This window comes from Peromyscus leucopus, chromosome 5 (genome assembly GCF_004664715.2).
Source record: "Peromyscus leucopus breed LL Stock chromosome 5, UCI_PerLeu_2.1, whole genome shotgun sequence".
NCBI classification, from domain to species: domain Eukaryota; kingdom Metazoa; phylum Chordata; class Mammalia; order Rodentia; family Cricetidae; genus Peromyscus; species Peromyscus leucopus.
This window is the reverse complement of record NC_051067.1, coordinates 86,189,963-86,209,351: the sequence shown is the minus strand read 5'-3', so window position 1 is coordinate 86,209,351 and position 19,389 is coordinate 86,189,963. Positions and strand designations below refer to the sequence as shown.

Sequence of the window (19,389 nt, the reverse complement as noted above, 5' to 3'; positions counted from 1 at the left end):
TTTTCCATAAGACTTGGATTGGATTCCCAGCCCCGAAATGGTGGCTAGTATCATCTTTAACTTCAATTTCTGTGGATCCCATGCCTTCCCCTGGCATCTGAAGGCACCAGGTATACACATGGCACACAGACATACACGCAACCAAAAGACCCATATACATAATTTAAAAAATACTCTCTGCCTGCTGTCCTTGGATCTGGAGGTAAAGCTCTCAGCTACTTCTACAGCACCATGCATGCTACCATGCTCCCCACCGTGATGATAATGAACTAAGCCTCTGAAACTGTCTGAAGCAAGGGGACATTTGACAGTGTATGAGGGCTTCACTTACTAACGTGAAAGAGAGGTGGAAATTTGACACATTCATTTGAGGGGACATCTGCTGGTTTCTGAGAGGAGGATCAAGGCTCTGAAGATTCTCTGGGGAACTATGTGAAGATACTGTAGTTCTCACTTCTCATCAAAGAAACTTCTCTTTGCAAAAGATGGAGGCCATTACAAAAACAAAACAAAACAACAACAAAAAGCCCACAACCAATTAAAATGCAGAGAAAAAGAGATTGTTGGGTGCCCAGTCTCAACTGATACATCTACAACAAATTCAACACCTAAGGTTCAGGGAGTGGAAAGCTTGTAACCCAGGGGATCATTAAGTTTGCCATGAGATTGTGTCTCCTAGAAATGTTACAAAGGCCACACACACAGGAAGTCTCACCAACCCGACTGCCTAAATGAGACAAACAATGACACCAATGGACATGTTGGGGCATGGAAGGGGGAGAGGTCTCAACCCTAAGAAACAATCAGGGGAAGCTGAAAGTGGGAGAAATAATGCCCTGCAATGGGTTATCCAATACAGTACTAAAAGTCCTGAGATCATATAAATACAGGTAATGTTACACGGACTGCGCAGGTTGTATTCATGTATTAGGAATGTGTATGTGCATAACATAATTAACAAAAAACAGGACATGGATTTGAGAGGTGTACGGAAGGGGCAGGAGGGAAGAAAGGGAAAGGTGTGGTGATATATTGTATTGTGTACCATAATAAACTTGATGGGGATCAGAGGACAGAGCCAGTCACTAGATTAGACATAGAGGCCAGACAGTGGTGGCACACACCCTTAATCCTAGCACTCTGAAGGCAGAGATCTGTCTGGATCTCTTTGAGGAAAACACACATGCCTGTAATCCCAGGAAGTGATGGCAGGGTGGAGAATGGTATATAAGGCCTGAGGAAGCAGGAACTAAAGCAGCTCAAGTGAGACCCTTTCTGGGGGAGACTCAGAGGATTTCTGAGGACTTGTGGAGTTGGTGAGGCAATAGGTGGGCTGTGGCTTACTGTTTCTCTGATCTTTCAGCTTTCACCCTGATATCTGGCTCTATCTAGGTTTTTTATTATAAGACTATTAGAAATTCAAACAACAGAAAGGGGAAATGATGTGGTTTATATTGCCATTTAAAAAATAAAAAACATTGTAATAATAATTAAAAGTACATAGGAATACAATGAAACTTTCTAAAAGAACGAGGTTGTACATCTATAGATAAACGAGGGCTGGGGAAAGTAACCCAAGTGTGTAAGACAATTTATGTGTGAGAACGAGGACCAAGTTCAAATCCTCAGAACTCATGTCAAGCGGGCGCGGCAACGAAGCTCTGTAATCTTAGTGTTCCTTTCCGTTGGAAGGTGGAGACAGAAGAATCCCCTGGAAGTGCTCAGCCAGTTAGATGATGTACAAAGAAGCAAACAATGAAAGACCCACACCCGAGCTAACGTCAGCAAGAGTGCAGCGATAAATACACACACACACACACACACACACACACACACACACACACACACACACGAAAAACACATGTATTTTATCATGTGTGTGTATGTACATAACGGTGCCAACACATCCTATGTGTGGAAGTCGAAGAACAACATGGGACTCAATTCTCTCCTTCCACCATGTGGGTCCCTGGAACTGAACTTAGGATGGCAGGCCTGACTGCAAGTGCTCTTCCCCACTGAGCCAACTCAAAGGTCCCCAAAGTACTCTTCCGCAATGCCCTTATGTGGCAAGTGACACACACACATTCCTTTTCTACTCTTGATCACCTGATGTACTTCTGAAGTAGCTACAATGCTCTCCCGTCTACAGATCTGTGTAGTTGCACCTGTAGAGTTTAAACTGGCCTCAAAAGAGTGGCAGCTGCTCACACAGAGAAGAGAAGCCCTTAAACAGAACCCTGAAGGAACTACACTCGGAGGGCAGAAGTTACCAGAGAATAAAGAGTTCACTGTAACGAGGAGTGACATTTCTTCCTGAGATAGAGGAAGGCATCGACAGAGGGGGGCCTGCTCCATGGCACACACCATCCCAGTGAATTAGGAGTCACGCGCGTCTGCTGAGAGAGAGAGGGATGCTACAAAGGATAACGTGTAATAGCTGCAGCAGTAACTTTATGGGACGTCAAGAGGCATAAAAGAATCAGGGGGGAACAGAAAGCCCACACGACAAGATCTGAAACTCAGCTTTCCCCATCAGCTGATTCAACAGGAGAGTACAGCAGAAGAGAGTGCTAACCATGGTGCAAAGGAAGCCCGGCTAGTGCAGAGGCTGGAGGGCATGGAAGCCGAGGACTGCCCTCAGGCTAACCATGGTGCAAAGGAAGCCCGGCCAGTGCAGAGGCTGGGGGACATGGAAGCCGAGGACTGCCCTCAGGCTAACCATGGTGCAAAGGAAGCCCGGCTAGTGCAGAGGCTGGAGGGCATGGAAGCTGAGGACTGCCCTCAGGCTAACCATGGTGCAAAGGAAGCCCGGCCAGTGCAGAGGCTGGAGGACATGGAAGCCGAGGACTGCCTTCAGGCTAACCATGGTGCAAAGGAAGCCCGGCCAGTGCAGAGGCTGGAGGACATGGAAGCCGAGGACTGCCCTCGGGCAGGCAGAGACTAAGAACAGACAAGGGAGCTCATGGCCTGGGAAAGTTCTTACCCTCATCTGACCGACAGAACACCTGGGCCCAGAATGCAGCGCTGTCACAGTGACCTGGAGGTATGAGGCAGTGCCACGCCCAGAACCCAGGCCTCTTCCATACACTGTCCACTGCTGGGGTTTAGGAAACTCAACACTGTCTAGATGGAAACTGTACAACAGGAAATTGTTTCAAACATATTTATTATTTTTACAGATTCTCTCACTAGTGACCCTGCAATGCATGCTGGTGTCTGTGAGGCCAGGCCTGGGATCACATTTCTGGCCAGGCTCAGCATGACTGTCCAGAAGGCACCTGTCTCAGGGGAGGCAGCTTTCTGAGGACCCAGAGGACTGTCCTGTGCTGGGGAGGAGCTGTCTCTGTGGGATCACTTGCTTGTGATCTCCTGAGTATATTTCTCAGGAGATTTTGTTTGAGACAGGGTCACACTATGTAGCTCAAGAGGCTTGTAATTCTCTACATAGATAAGCCTGGCTTTGAACTCTCAATCCTGCTGTGGCAGACTCCTAAGTGCTGAGAATATAGGTTACCATGCCCAGCTCCCAGAGAGCAGTTCTAAGGTCAAGACGTGATCACGGTGCCTGAGCTTGGACGTTAGTCTCCTTTTTCAATCACACGGCTGCAATGCAGAAGGCATCAGGAGGCCAGGCCTGGTCTTAGGAACTGCAACAGTGGCCCAATTCCAGATCAGAACAGCAGCAAGTGCACTGCGAGTTAGCCTCGCGGCCGTCACAGTGACTCCAAGTTCTTCATTGTGTTCTCATTTACATCCTGTTCGCTGGGTGGTGCGTGTCAAAGCCCTTCATATTTACTGCTGCTCCTTCCAGGTACGTGGGTTCCCCTTCCCCTCACCGGCGCTGGTTTAGACCTGTCAGGTTCTTGAGCTAACACAGGGATAGAAACAGAGAGAGCGGTGAGGCTGGCCTAACCTCCAAGACCACAATGGGAACCCTGGTTAGTCAAGGCAGAGGGACAGCTATGACAGAGTCAAGCCCGCTAGGGGCCCAGGGCAGACGTGACGAGGGATGGAATGAATAGAGGGACATCCTGCCCTCCTCCCCAGCTCCAGCAGCGAAGAAGAGCTGGGAATAAGATACTGAGGCTAAACCAACATCAGCTTTACTCAGCTTGCAGTCCAAAGCTACTCGGGTTGATGACATGTTACACACAGAGTGGAATGGGGAGGCAGACATGGTGAACTGGGCAGAACTTACCGTGACTGCCGCACCCATCAGTCCTTGCACCAGGGCTTCTCCAGTGGACTTCACCTAAGAGGAGTCTGGGTCAGATTCTGTTAAGCCCCCAGAGTGAGCTCAAAGGTGAAACGGGTAGGAGAGTTCAGGAAGCCTATGACCCCACAGTGGAGTCAAGGTGGTTTAATGTACTGGAAAAGAGCCTACGGACAACAGTCACAGACAGACAGAGCAGACTTATAAGGAAGGGCTAGCATGAGGAAGAAACAGCCAGCCTCCTTGGGAAAGCCTTTGGGACGGTCAGTTAAGGTCAACAGGAAGCAAGAGAACAGCTAGGTGATCACGCGTGGCTTGAGGCAGACAAGTGTGCCTACTGGAAAGGGTTTCCAAGTGGCCAGTCCCCAACTACCTGCTTAGCTGTGTGGCCCATGTTCATTGCATCATTAATCCGGTTTTCCAGGAAACGCCAAGTATCTTCAAAGTCCGGGGAGGAGTCCTGCATCATGACCAGCTCTGTGGTGTTGTAGATGCCAGCTAGCACCGCACGGCGGGTGTACCAGTTAAACTGCAGAGAGACCCACCAGCAGCCGCAGATCACTGCACTGTGTGGTAAAGGAGTCTTGGGTTTTCCCACTCAACACCTCAGGGACTTTCAGGCTCCCTCCTCATTTCTCTTCTCTCTCACTGACACATATGGCCCTCTGGACACCGCTACTGCCCTGAACTTGGCTGGACATCAAAGCTGCCTGTGAAATTAAAACTGTAAGCTCCTGGTCCCAACCTCTTAAGTTGAGTCAGAGGTCTAAATTAAATACTAGGAACCAGGAGGTTTAAACAGCAGCCGAGGTGATTTGACTGGGGAAATGCCCAACCCTCTGAGTCCTGGGGAGGTTCTACAATCCACCAGTCATGCCTAAACCACATGGGGAGAGCTGATGCAGGATCAGGGAGAGGTTATAACATCTGGGTGAAGCTGAGATTTTGAGTCCCCGGTGACTTCTGCCAGCACGGTAATTGCTCTTCAGAGGACCAGCTCAGCTACTTGGTGTTTTATTCCTTTAATTTCTTTGCTCTCTAATTTTGTTTTCCTCCCATCTCTGTTGGTGGTATATTCCCACACAGATAAAGTTTATTAAAGCACTTTGTTACAATATGGTGCATGTGTCTACATACCTCCCCATCCTGGAGACCACACAGGACTATCACATTTTAATTTCCTTTACGAAGGTGTATATATTAATATCCCACCAGAAACATGACAGCACTTAAGTCCTATTCTTCCTGGTGCCTCCTTAAAGGGGCTTATTGATCTCTCAGCAAAATGGGTCAAGATAGGGGAGGAATTTCTTTTTAAAGCAATGTCTCAAAGTTAGTCTCAGCAAAGGCAGACATGGAGGAATCTGCTGCAGAATCTGTCTTAGGAGACTGAGGGGAAATGGTTATGATAGAGCAGTCCTGTCACAGGCCCCAAGGTCTGCGCCACCTCTACAAGTGGGAGGGATAGTCACTGGTTCATGCTCAAATGCTGGTCCTTGGATGACAATGACCCACATGCCACTCTGCCTCATCAAGACCTTTCCTCTTAAGATGGGAATAACACTGCTGGCCTTCCAGACTTTTGATCAAAGGAACTTCACAAACTTCAAAAAATGCCTGACCCAAGCCTTCGGTAGCAAGCTACAGGCCTATAGAAAATACTCACATCCGTGGACTGGTCCCCAGCATAATGCCACATGTCATCCACCATGCTGGTGAGCAAGCTCAGGCTGGGTGGGATGTTGTGAGGAAGCAGGAGGATGCTGAGGGCCTGAAGAACAAATGGAAGAAGAGGTACTGTGTGCAGGTAACAGCAGCACACACAGGGCTCACATGGGGGTGGGGGTTGTCACAGGGACAGCCTCGTTCTTGCTCTTTGAAACCCATCATGGGTGGAGGTAGCAGCAAGAAACCTTGACTAAGGGCAATGGGCTGGGGACATGGTTTTGTCCTAAGATGACCTAATCAGTCTCCAGGTCAACATTTCAAACTGAGAATACTGATGGCTGAAGGGGTCACTCCTGTCTAAAAGTCCTGGAAACAAGGATGGGAAGGGCACCCCACTCTGTCACAATAAATTTCTGTTGCCTTGTTTGACTCAAGTTGATTCCTGTTCCCAAAAACAAACTTCTCCCAGTTGATACTATGTCAGAACCAATCTGAGAGCCTCCTTTAGCAAATACCAGCTTCTCCAGGCCCGACTGAACAAGCTCTTAACACTTTACAACTCTATAACGCTCCTGGCCGTGGGGCTGGCAGAGAGGTCCTTCTCTAGCTGGAAACCGTTCCCTTGCAAAGTGGCCCAGAAGGCAGCACTGTGCTGACCAGGCAGGCGGCTGAAACTCCGCACTGCACTGCCCGGGCTTTAGGAGCTACCGGTAATCAAAGTCCATCAGCTGGCCCACCAAGGTCACACACTCAAGTCTTCCAGCTGCACAGAGGACACTGGGCGCTTGATCACCCTCGTTTCTAATGTGCTTTTTAACTCAGAAAAAGTCCAAACCGTGACAGGCTTCAGAAAGGAGAAAGAGAAGCTTTAGAAAATGAAGGCAGTCCTTACAATGAATACTCTTTTGGCAAGCATTACCCTAGCAACACAACAAGAAGCCCAGGCCTCAAGATCTGAAGCACAACAGGGCATTCACTGAGTAAAGATGCTGATACAAACTTCTGACTGTTCTGACCTTTCTCAAGGAAGACTGCTCCTCCTTGAAGGCCTGGTGGTACACTCAGACTGCTGGGTCCACCTGTGATATGAACTAGTATGCAGGGCCACTCACAGGTCCATGAACTTGACTCAGGTGGCTTGAATTGTTCCCCATGGCACTCCCTAGCAAGAACCTAGCTCTGCCAAGTGCACTGGGCTTTCCTGGGCCTGTGGTAAGGACCCATGAACTAACTTCTCAACAGTGTGCTAAGTCCTCCAAGGCACAGTGCTGGGATGGAATACTGTTACTGTTGCTCTGGAGCTGTTAGGTGTTGGACTCTGTACCCGGGGCCAGTGCTCGATGTAGGGGATCAGCATTCTCAGTCTGGTCTCCACGGCATCCCTCAGGAACTGGTCTGTCTTCCTCTTCCTGGAAAAGGGAAAGAAAACAGTGTGTCTCTAGTTCAAAAGCAGGGGCCACACTGCCTACTCAGCCCCAGGAGGAATGTGCCGCCAGCTCCTGAGGAACACTGTCAGCACGGGCTGCTGCATTTCAGACCCAGCTAAGCTGCAGGCTGTTAGCACTACTCTCTGGGCACCTCCTGCATCAGCTTCCTGGCGAGGGCACGTGGCCCATCCCTTGCTGCCACCCTGAGCTAGAAAGCTGCACAACTTACTCTGCCTGGCCCAGCTGTACCAGCTTCTGCTCCTCTTCCAGTAGCTGGGTGAGGCGAGCATTGCACTGGGTAACAAAGTGAAGAATCAGCTCACTGCCGTCACTCCCAAACATGCTGGCTGCTGCGCTGGAAAGACCCAAGGACTACAAGAGAGACGGCAGAAGAGGGAGTAAGCATATTGACGCGAAAAGCCTGATTATCACAAACACCTCTTTCCTTAAAACAGAGCAGGTGGTTCCTGAGGGGACAGAATCATAGCGCTGGGTCTCTAGACATTTCCCATCATCACCTGGTGCTGCTGTGACAAGAACATGGACGGTGTAGCCCAGAGCCCTTGGAAAGGAATCTGAGAAAGAGAGAAAGAGAAAGAGAGAGAGAGAGGAAGAAAGAGAGAAAGAGAGAGAGGAAGAAAGAGAGAAAGAGAAAGAAAGAGAGAGAGGAAGAAAGAAAGAGAGAGAGAGAGAAAGAAAGAGAGAGAAAGAAAGAGAAAGAAAGAGAGAGAGAAAGAGAAAGAGAGAAAGAGAGAGAGAGAAAGAGAGAAAGAAAGAAAAAGAAAGAGAGAGAGGACAAAAGAAAGAAAAAGAAAGAAAGAGAGAAAGAGAAAGAAAGAAAGAAAAAGAGAGAAAGAGAGAAAGAAAGAGGAAGGGAGAGAGAGAGAGAGAAGAGAAGGGAAGAGAAGAGAAGGAACGGAAGAAAGAAAGAAACTAAACCCAACGCTGCCTTCTCCAGTACGTCTAAGGCCAGTCCTCCACCTCTTTTCCCATCTTGCCGCTCCTGCCTTATGACTCTCATGGTTTTGATTTTGCCCACCCCTCTGTTATCTCCTCCCTCACTTGTGTTTTGCTTTTTTCCCCACAAGTATTCAACCATGCTCAACTTCCACCCCGCTTCCCCTGCTTGGCACAGTCTTCTCAGCCTCTGTTCTCTACTTCCTCCAGGCCACAGCCCACTCCCTCTGACTTCTGACCCAGGACCCAGCATCTATTGCTACAATAACCAACAGCTAGCTGTGGAAGGTATCTTTTGTTCTCTCTCCAGTACCAGGATGCTCTGACTCAGACCTTCTCTTGACAGGCTCTCAGTATGTAGCCCAGGCTGCCCTCAAACCTGCAGGATCCTCTTGCCTCAACTTCCCAAGTGCTGGACTAGCGGTGTGAGCCACATCATCTAACTGGGATTCTCCCTTCATACTCTTACCATGCGCTCACACCCAGACACAGGTTGGAAGATTCAGAAGCCATGTGTAGTCCTGCTGGCTCCTCTCATCCAGACCCATTATATATGCTTGACACATCCAGCTCGGAAGAGGGCCAGACATTAACAAATCAAAAGTACAGAAGACAAGAGGCTAGGCCCAGGTTGTGAAGCAGTGAAGGAAAATATCCCCACCCCTAGTTTCTGGTAGCAGAGAATCGATGAGAATGGATCTCAGACTTAACAACCTTAAGCCTGAGGTCAGTGGATGGACAAGCTCTGGAGCTGATTATCCACCTTACAAGTTCACTACTCCACAGCTTCATCTGTCCAGGATGGTGAACAGTGATTAGTGGGTACCAACAGACAAAGCACCTCAAGATAGGCGCAGGCAAGGACTTCTTGAAAAGGACCAACAGCACAGGGAACAATCAAAGAATTGACAGACAGGATTATAGCAAACTAAAAAGAAGAGTCTGGGAGGAAATCTTTGCTAAGAACACACGACAGATAATTAACATTTAGTGTCTCTAAAAAAACTCCAGCTCTTTCACTCAGAGCAGGCAGTAACACTACCACCAAGTTCAACCATGGCTAAGATGAAGGACTTGTGTCCTCTTGGCAAGGAGGAACTGATGAAATACAGGGACACTGGAAGGTGGAGCTGTCCCAGCTAAGTGTCACTAAAGTGACAGATGGCACACAATCCTGGCTCTTCAAACTCCAAGTTGCCTGCAGATCTGTCAGCCCTGTTTCCACAGTCATTAACTACAGTCAGAATGAGCTGGGTTGGCGGCACAGACCTTCAATCCCTGCACTCAAGGCAAAGGAGAAGGAAAACCTCAAGAAATTCTGTGAGGGCAAGCCTCTGGACCTGGGCTCAAGAAGCTAGGAGCCATACTCTGAGCTCCAAGCCTCTCACACCTAAGAAGCCAGAAGAAAAAGATAAAGCGCCATGCACCAAGACTCCCAAGCAATAGCGGCTGGAGACAGGAAGCAAGTCCGCAGAACCCCTCAGCAAGGCTTGAGTGTAGCTTCAGCAATAAACACAAAGCTGACACAGACAAGAACAAAATTAAACAAACCTCCAAAAATGAAACAAAAACAAATCATGCAATCAACAAATACATCTGTGAACGGAATACAAAGTCCTCATGAGAAAAAAAAACACAACCAAAAAATATTTGAAAACTATGAAATGTCATAATGAAATCCAGTTCTTGGAATGCTAGCGCCAAAATATAACGGATAGTAAACACTCAGTGTGGCACACTTGCTTAGTATGCTCCAGGCTAAGTTTCCATTCTCAACACACAATAAAGAAAAAAAAACATGCCGGGCGGTGGTGGCGCACGCCTTTAATCCCAGCACTCGGGAGGCAGAGCCAGGTGGATCTCTGTGAGTTCAAGGCCAGCCTGGGCTACCAAGTGAGCTCCAGGAAAGGCGCAAAGCTACACAGAGAAACCCTGTCTCGAAAAACCAAAAAAAAAAAAAAGAAAAAAGAAAAAAAAACTTGCCTGGGCTCGAGTGAGTTTGAGGCAGTCTGGGTAACTTAGCAAGAGAAAACTCTGGCTTAAAATAAAGGAGAGATGGTTTAGTGGTTAAGAGCACTGGCTGTTCTTCCAGAGGACAGGGGAGTTCAATTCCCAGCACCCACATGGCAGCTTACAATTATCTGTAATTCTAATTCCAGGAGATCTGACAACTTCTTCCAGTCTCTACAGGTACCAGGCATGCATGGGGTGCACAGACACACACCCATAACACCCATACACATGGAAACAAAGTAATTTTTAAAATGTATTAAAAAAGAAACTCTGAGTCACCGTCAGTGGCGGAGTGCTTAACTAGCATGCACGAGGCTCCAGTTCAGTCCCAGCAGCACACACATGAACGGTGCTGGACTTGGGAGACTGCAGAGAACACTCAGCAGTTTACAACACTTGCTGCTCTTACAGAGAACCTGGTTCAGTTCCTAGCACCTACAAGCAGCTCACAGCCATCTGTGACCATTTGTTCCAAGAGATTCAACACCCACTTCTGGACTCCTCAGGCACAGGTACATGTGTGGTGCGCGCGCACACGCACACACACACACACACACACACACACACACACACACACCAACAACAACAACAAAAATAAACCCTTAAAGAAAAATATTCAACAACAACAAAAATAAACCCTTAAAGAAAAATATTGCTAGACATAGCTTAACAAGGAAAGGAATTGTGTCATGTGAACACTGTCACTGTCCCTACACAGTGTCTGGCCATAACATTGCTCAATAAATATTTAAAGAATGACTAAGAGTTCTTAAATTATTTTTCACGTTAAAAGAATAGGTGCTGGGCGGTGGTAAGGCATCCTTCAATACTGGGGAGGCATAGACAGGCAGATCTCTTAGTTCAAGGCTAGCCTGGACTACAGAGCAAGTTCCAGGACAGCCAGGGGTATGTAGAGAGACTCTGTCCCTAAAAATAAATAAACAGACAGATTAAATAAATAAAGAAGAAAGAAGACGACAACCCAGACAAGCCTGCAGTTGTGAAGCTCTGAGCTAGACTGAAGAAAGCCTGAGGCCCTTTGTGGTTCACTTGGGTTGCTGCCCCACCCTCAGCTCCACCTACCTGGGCTCCTTCAGCAATGGCCTCTGCAGTCCAGCCGTGGGCAGGCACGAACTCTAGGGCTGCTGTCAAGATGCGATGCTGCAGCTGCTCCTCACTCTCATAGTCCTCTTCCTCCTCTCCACTCTGGTCTGTGTACCTGAGATACCGGCCCAGCACACATCACCTCTACAGCACAGGGTACTCTACAGCTCGGCATGCAGAACGAGCCCAGCCAGAAACAGGGGTCCTGGGTCTCCTCTAAGCATGTTAGGAGGGGCTTTACTTCTGTATTAGTATGGATGTTTTAATACCAACAAGGTTCAAAACGTATCATCCTTTCCCTCTCTCCACAGTAAAAAAATGTCCAGGGATTTGAGTTCTTACGATATGAAGACAATGGCCCTGTACCAGCCTGGGTTTCTGCTTATCATCCTTAGACAAATGTGTCTAACCTGGGGCCTATAGGCTATATGTGCCCCATGAGAGCTATGGATAGGGCTCAACATATTTATAGATAACAAGGTCATGTCTCAGAGTCATAGGTTGGACACTCCATGGTGTTTAAGGCTTCTCTTGTGTCTTCACTGGGCTGTAACTCCAGGAGAGCAAGAAAAATGGTTAGTTTATTCATAGGTATAGATCCTCAAAAAATATTTGTTGAGTTGCACAGTATTTAGCTGGGTGTCTGCCAGCAATCCTAGCACATGGGAGGTTGAGACAGGAGGAAGTTCAGGAGTTTAAGGCCAGTCTCAGCTACACAAGAAGAACATGTCTCAAATTTATCATTAATCAACCAATCAATAAAATGAACATCAGGGGCTGGAGAACATCTCAGCAGTTAAGAGCAATTACTACTCTTGCAGAGGATCTGAGCTCAGTTCCCAGAACCCACACTGGGCAGCTCACAACTGTCACTAACTTAAACTCTAGGGCAGCAGGTCTCATCCTGTGGGTCTCAATCCTTTGGGGGTCTAATAACTCTTTCACAGTGGTTGCCTAAGACCATTGGGAAACACAGATATTAACATTACAATTCTTAACAGCAGCAAAATTACAGTTATGAAGTAGCAATAAAAATAACTGTATGGTTGGAGGTCACCACAACATGAGGAACTGTACTAAAGGGTCGCAGCACTAGGAGGACTGAGAACCACTGCCCTAGGGGGTCTGATGCCTTGTTCTGGCCTTTCAAAATAGACACACACACATACACAATTTTTTAAAGTACTTTAAAAAAACTGGGCTAGGCATGGACATATATACCTTTAATCCAGCACTCAGGAGGCAGAGGTAGGCAGATCTCTGTGAGTTGTAGGCCAGCATGGTCTACATGGAGAGTTCCAGCCCAATTAGGGTTACATAGTGAGACCTTGTCTCAAAACAAGCAAACAAAACTTTGTAAAAAAAAACAAAACAAAAAACTAATGAACGCTCTAATTTTCCATTGAGGAAAGTTCAATTTCCAGTGGAGGGATTAACAAGAAAATGATCTGCTAGGGGTGGTGGTGCATGCCTTTAATCCCACCACTCGGAAGGCAGAGGCAGGAGGATCTCTGTGAGTTAGAGGCCAGCCTGCTCTACATAGCTAGTTCAGGACAGTCAGAGCTATACAGAGAGATCCTGTCTCAAAAAAAAACAAAACAAAAAAAAACAAAACAAAAAAAAAAAAAAACAAAGTCAACCAACCAACCAAACAAACAAAAAACCCAGATCTAATGGAAATGTAAATTATTATTACCATGTGGAAGCCAAGTTTGCCCTATACAGGCAATGAAACTTTAAATGTGTTTATCTTTTGCCTCTATGCTCTATGTAGCCCAGGCAAGCCTTGAACCTGTAATCCTCCTCCTTCAGACTCCTTATGTGCTGGCTAGATTTATGTCAATTTGATACAAGCAAGAGTTATCTGAGAGGAGGGAACCTCAACTGAGAAAACACCTCCATAAGTCCCAGCTGTAGGGCATTTTCTTAACTAGTGACTGATGGGAGAGGGCCCAGCCTGTTGTGGGTGGTACGATCCCTGGACTGGTGGTCCTGGGTTTCATAAGAAAGCTAAGCAAGCCATGAGGAGCAAGACAGTAAGCAGCACTCCTCCAAGACCTCTGCATCAGCTCCTCCCTCCAGGTTCCTGACTGTTTGAGTTCCTGTCCTGACTTCCTTCTACGATGAACAGTGATGTGGAAGTGTAAGTCAAGTAAACCCTGACCTCCCCGACTTGCTTTGGTCATGGTGTTTCATCACTGCAATAGAAAACTTAACTAAGACACTTTAGTAGTTGGGATTACTTCTTCAAAGTTCTTCACTTCAAAGTTCCCACTTCTATGGACAGAGACACACGTGCTTTATCATACTATGTCTCCTACCAAGCAATGGAATCTAAATAGTCATCTAAGACAGGTTAATACATTTTGGTTCATTCATTACCAGAATATTATACCACTACTAAAATGGCACAAACTGTGAAAAGACATTAGGAATCTCTGTTGAACAGGCTATGGTATACATCTATAATCCTAGCACTTGGGAGACTGAATCAGGAAAATTGCTGAGTTCAAAGTCTGCCTAGGCTACAGAGTGAGATCTCAGCTTTAAAAAAAAATGCTTATAGAGATATCTAAAGGCATTTTTATGTCAGACAAGTTCTCTCTGTGTATGATTTCAAGTATTCTCCACAATGCTTAGATTTTTCTAAAATGAAAAGGCACTGCTGTTATCCTTAAACATAACTGAAAGCACCAGGCACAGTAGCTGACTCCTGTAATACCAGTGCTTTGGAGACTGAGGCTGGAAGGTTCCCAGAGTTCAAGGCCAAGTCTGGGCTATCAGCCTGGGGGTGCAAAGCACCACCAGCTCAACAAGAGCTAAACAAGACCCTATCAGAAAGAAAAGAGGGAAGGGGAGGAGATCAAGAGGAGGGAAGGGAACAGAAGGGAGCAAAAGAGAAAATGTCTGAGGGCAAGAGGGGCTGGTGAGGCTGGGGCAGTGGTGGCACATGCCTTTAATCCCAGCACTGAGGAAGCAGAGGCAGGCGGATCTCTGTGAGTTCGAGGCCAGCCTGGGCTACAGAGTGAGTTCCAGGAAAGGCTCCAAAGCTACACAGAGAAATCCTGTCTCAAACACACACACACACACTCAAACACACACACACACACACACACACACACACACACACACACACACACACACACACACACACACACGCTGGTGAGGAGAAAGGTACATTCTGAAGCATGCAAAGTGGCCAGCAATGGGTAGGTCTGGACACTAATGCTTACCTGGGGGGCTGACGAGGAAGCTCTGAGTCGGGTGTTTCTGGCCCCTGTGTCTCAGAATGCTGCTGAGAAAAAGATTGGGGAGGCTGCTGCTTCTGCCCTTCTGAAGACCTGAACCCCACAGAAGTGTGGAAGGCACGTGGCATCAGAGGCGATCGGCACCGGGCCACTGAAACAGAAACAAGACTGTCGGTCAGGGACATTCACCATGGAACACCTGAGACCCAGAGTGTCGATAAGAATGAGGAGGAAATCCACAGTAGGGATTCCAGTGTTGAGTCCCCCACAGACACCTTGTGAAACAGAAACCTTGAGACATGTAAACCAATTAACAGAAGACCTGACTGTCTTCTTGGCCTGTTCCTACCACTGGTCAGCTGTACAGCTCTGTATAAAACATTTCCCTCAATATGCAGAGTAAAATAATTGTTTTATTACTGTGTGTGTGCATAATGTACATGGATATTCATTCAACACGTTTGGAGCTCAGAGGACACCTTTGTGGAGTTGGTTCTCTCTTTTTACCCTTACATCCATTCTGGGAATGGAACTCAGGTTGCCAGGTTTATGTGTCAAGCACCTTTATCCAATGAACCATCTTGCTGGCCCCATAATATGCAGCTTTTAAAAACCCACAGATTGGGGCTGGAGAGATGGCTCAGAGGTTAAGAGCACTGCTTGTTCTTCCAAAGGTCCTGAGTTCAATTCCCAGCACACATGGTGGCTCACAACCATCTCTAATGAGATCTGGTACCCTCTTCTGGCCTGCAGGGATATGTACAGACAGAACACTGTATACATAATAAATAAATAAATCTTTAAAAAAAAAAACCCCACAGATTAAGAGTGTTAGTCTCTACTTGTTCAATAACAATGTTAAGGTACCCTCCAAAAATGAAATGAAATATCCATGTACATATTGTAACAGTGCCTACCTTCAAGTGTTTACATGGCATTTCTTTTCCTTCTTTTTTGTGTTTGTGTGTATTGTGTGCATGTTTGTATGTATATGGGTAGTTGAGCATGCACACATATGTGTAGGCTTGAGGTCAACTTTGGGAATCACACTCAATCTGTTCTTCCTCTTTATTCCTTGAGGTAGGCAAGGTCTCTCAATCCGACCCAGAGCTTACTGATATGACTAGTCTTGTTAGCCAGCTTGAACTAGAGATCCCCAGTCTCCACCTTTGGGTTTCTCTTCTCTTTTTTTTCTTTCTTTCTTTCTTTCTTTCTTTCTTTCTTTCTTTCTTTCTTTCTTTCTCTTCCTCTTCCTTCCTTCCTTCCTCTTTCTTTGTTCCTTCTTTCTCTTTCTTTTCTTTCTTTCTGTCTTTTTTTTTTTTTTTAAAGATTTATTTATTATGTATACAGTGTCCTGTTTGCATATACACCTGCAGGTCAGAAGAGGGCACCAGATCTCATTATGGATGAGAGTGAGCCACCATGTGGTTGCTGGGAATTGAACTCATGACCTCTGGAGGAACAGCCAGTGCTCTTGCCCTGATTGTTTTGTTTCTGAAACAAGGTCTCACTGTAAAGTCCTGGCTGGTCTGGAACTCACTATGTTGACCAGGCTGTCCTCAAACTCTCAGAATCTGCCTCCCTGCCTCCCGAGTGCTGGGATTAAAGGCGTGTGCCACTACTGCCCGGTGAAATATACAAATCTTAAATATATCAACCTGTGAGCAATGTAAACATATACACTTGTATAACAGGAATCCTATGTAGCCAGACATTACTATCACCCCAGAAAACTCCCTCCCACCCTTTCAGTCCCCCGACTTCTGTTCTGAAATTTACACCCTAGATTACTTTTTGCTTGTCCTAAGATTTTATCTACATGTTTTAAATTTTTCTATAGTTTCTTTTGTTTCATATGTATTTAAAATTATGTTTGTTTTTTTAAGACAGGGTTTCTCTGTGTAGCCCTGGATGTCCTGGAACTTACTCTGTAGACTAGGCTGGCCTCGAACTCAGAGATTCGCTGGGATTAAAGGTGTGCATCACCACTGTTTGGCTAACTTTTAAAGATTTATTTAAGTGTATGAATGTCTTGCCTGCATGTATGTATATGTACCACATGTCTGCCTGATAACCACAAAGGAGAGAAGAGGGGTTTGGGAAATGAACCCTGGACATCTGCAAATAGCGAGTATTCTTCACTGATGAGCCATTTCTCAAGCACTGCTTAGATTCATTATTTATTTATTTTTACGTGTATGAGTCTTTTGCCTGCATGTATGTATGTGCACCACGTGAATGCCTTGTGTCCACGGAGGCTAGAAGAGACTACTGGATCCATGGAATGGGCAGGAACTGAACCTTGGTCCTCTGGAAGAACAGCCAGTGCTGCCTCTCTGCAGTCCATTGCTTAGTTTTAAATTATGTATACTGGTGTCAGTCTGTGGTGTGGGTATGAAGAAGGCATGAGATAACCTGGAGCTTACAGGTGGTTGTGAGCAGCCCAAAATGTGAGCTGGGATTCCAACTAGGGTCCTCTCAAGAGCAGCATGACCTCTTAACTGCTGAGCCACCTCTCTAGCTTCCCAGATCAGCATATTTTTAAAAGATCATCCTAGGTAACTCTTTGAAGAGTCTACAACACCACTTGGGAATGTTCTACTTTCTGTGGCTCTCTGAAAAGCCATTCTCCTGGGTCTGACTTTCAAGTGCCTCTTTTTTTCTTAACCCTTGTGCTTAAGCCTACATTAAAATATCTTTGTTAAATCCTGTTTTAAACACACACACACACACACACACACACACACACACACTATCAAAAGGTCAGTTTATATTATTTTGAGACAGAGTCTTCCTATATAACTCAGGCTGAGACAGGACTACACAAGTTCAGAAAAAGAAAAAAGGAATAAAAAAGAAAAGCATTGTGTGGTGATATATTGTGCACCCTAATAAAGCTTATCTGGGGATCAGAGGACAGAGCCAGCCACTAGATTAGACATAGAGGTCAGACAGTGGTGGCACATACCCTTAATCCTATCACTTGGGAGGCAGAGATTCGTCTGGATATCTGTGAGTTCAAGGCCACACTGGAAACAGAGCCAGGCAGTGGTGGCACACACCTTCAATCCCAGTACTGGGAAGCACACACGCTTTTAATTCCAGGAAGGTGGCAGGACACAGAAAAGTATATAAGGCGTGAGTAATAAGAAGTCTCTATCTTGAGGCTGAGGATTTCATAGAGGTAAGAACATGGCTGGCTTGTTCTTTCTCTGATCTTTAAGCTTTCACCCCAATATTGGCTTTGTTTTGTTTGTTTGTTTGTTTAATAAGATTACAGCATGGAGCTGGAGAGATAGCTCAGTGGTTAAGAGCACTGGCTGTTCTTCCTAGAGGTCCTGAGTTCAATCCTCAGCAACCATATGGTGACTCATAACTATCTATAATAGGATCTGATGCCCTCTTCTGGCATATATGCAGACAGAACACTCATTAAAAAAAAAAAAAAAAGGTTAAAAAGGTCCCCCTCCCCTTTTTTTTAAAGGATGATGATGGCACACTCTTTTAAGCATTCATGAGGCAGGGGCAGGCCAGTCTTTCTGAGTTCAAGGTCAGTCACAGCAAGTTCCAGGTCAGCCAGGGACATACATAGAGTGAGAACCTGTCTCAAAAGTGTTAGAAAGGGGAGGCGTGCTTTGGAGGTACCTGTTGCAGAGTGCTTGCATAGTACTACAAGAGATGGATGTTTGATTTTTTCAGGGTCCAGCCATTATAAAGCTGCTGTGAATACACTTCAACTTTTTGTGGACACAATTTCTTGATTAAATACCTAAGGTTGGATGTGTTGGACCCAGGTATTATTTTTACTAAACATATTTCGTCCTAAACTTTAGATAAAATTGGCAAAAAGGAAGTCATTGAAAACAATAATGTGGAAAGAAACACAGAATACCATGCATAAAAACACCAGCATTTTGTTATATGCACAGAACATGGAACAAATACAAAATCTGAAGTGAGGGGTCCCCAAAGTATAGCTGTAAAATCTCTGCAGCTCAGAAACTTTAGCTGCATATTTACGTTCATGTGTCATTGTAGAAATATTCTATTTATGGACAGTGTTTTTTGCTCTTCCACTTAATAACAGTGTACAAAGTCTTTGAAAGTAAATGTCTGTATTAATGCAGAAATAAAAACACCGAGCATATGGCAGTAATGACGGTAAGAGAATGTCACCCACTCGTGGTGTGGCAGTGACTGACTCTGGGGAAAACGGGGCTGGACGCTCCCCAGCGGCTCCATCTGTCTGTCCCTCCAGCGAGGCTGGCCCAGCGCCCATAGCAACGGAGCCGAGAACGCCGCTGCAACGGACGAGCTGTGTGACCTTGGGCACACCGAGCCCTCTCCGAAGCTCCATGGCCTCTGGGGGACGGGGGTGACAGGCCTGCCCCGCTGCTTTTGCCCCTCAGACAGCTCCAGTCTGGAGAACTAAACCCACTTAAGCGGTATTTTTCCAGCTCGCGAGTCCAGCGGCTCCACGCCGATGCCCTTCACCTTTACCGTGCTACCCCGCACCACGGCCTCGCTCGCCCTACGCCAAGAGCCCAGGCCCGCACCGCTCCTCCTTCCCCCGCTCTCCCCGACGCCCGGCCTCGGCCGTCACCTCACCGGGCAGGCACCGCAGCTGCAGGAGCCTCCAGCCCACCCGGCCGAGGACGCCAGACAGTGCTGCCGTCGCCGCCATCTTGGAAGTGGGCACGCACGCTGACGGCGGCGACGCGCCGGTCAGCGTCACGCCGTCAGTCGGGCCGCGTCT

The 19,389-nt window shown here is 46.7% G+C and overlaps 1 protein-coding gene across 1 annotated transcript; it reads right to left on the bottom strand.

Annotated features, from left to right (window-relative positions):
* Positions 1-3,152: 3,152 nt before the first annotated feature.
* On the bottom strand, positions 3,153-19,348 carry Coq9 (coenzyme Q9). Its single transcript, XM_028871453.2, has 9 exons — positions 19,242-19,348; positions 14,619-14,784; positions 11,365-11,500; positions 7,541-7,683; positions 7,209-7,293; positions 5,883-5,987; positions 4,590-4,745; positions 4,202-4,255; positions 3,153-3,871 (listed from the first exon to the last, which is right to left on the bottom strand). The coding sequence occupies exons 1-9, from the start codon at positions 19,315-19,317 to the stop codon at positions 3,836-3,838; spliced, it is 957 nt and encodes a 318-aa protein (XP_028727286.1). The 5' UTR covers positions 19,318-19,348; the 3' UTR covers positions 3,153-3,835.
* Positions 19,349-19,389: the final 41 nt, after the last annotated feature.

Coding starts and splice junctions, on each gene's coding strand:
- Coq9 (XM_028871453.2), bottom strand. CDS start 19,317: ATGGCGGCGACGGCAGCACTGTCTGGCGTCCTCGGCCGGGTGGGCTGG. Junction 7,684..11,364: donor CCATTGCTGAAGGAGCCCAG/GTAGGTGGAGCT, acceptor TCTCTCTTGTAG/TCCTTGGGTCTTTCCAGCGC. Junction 7,294..7,540: donor GTACAGCTGGGCCAGGCAGA/GTAAGTTGTGCA, acceptor TCCCTTTTCCAG/GAAGAGGAAGACAGACCAGT.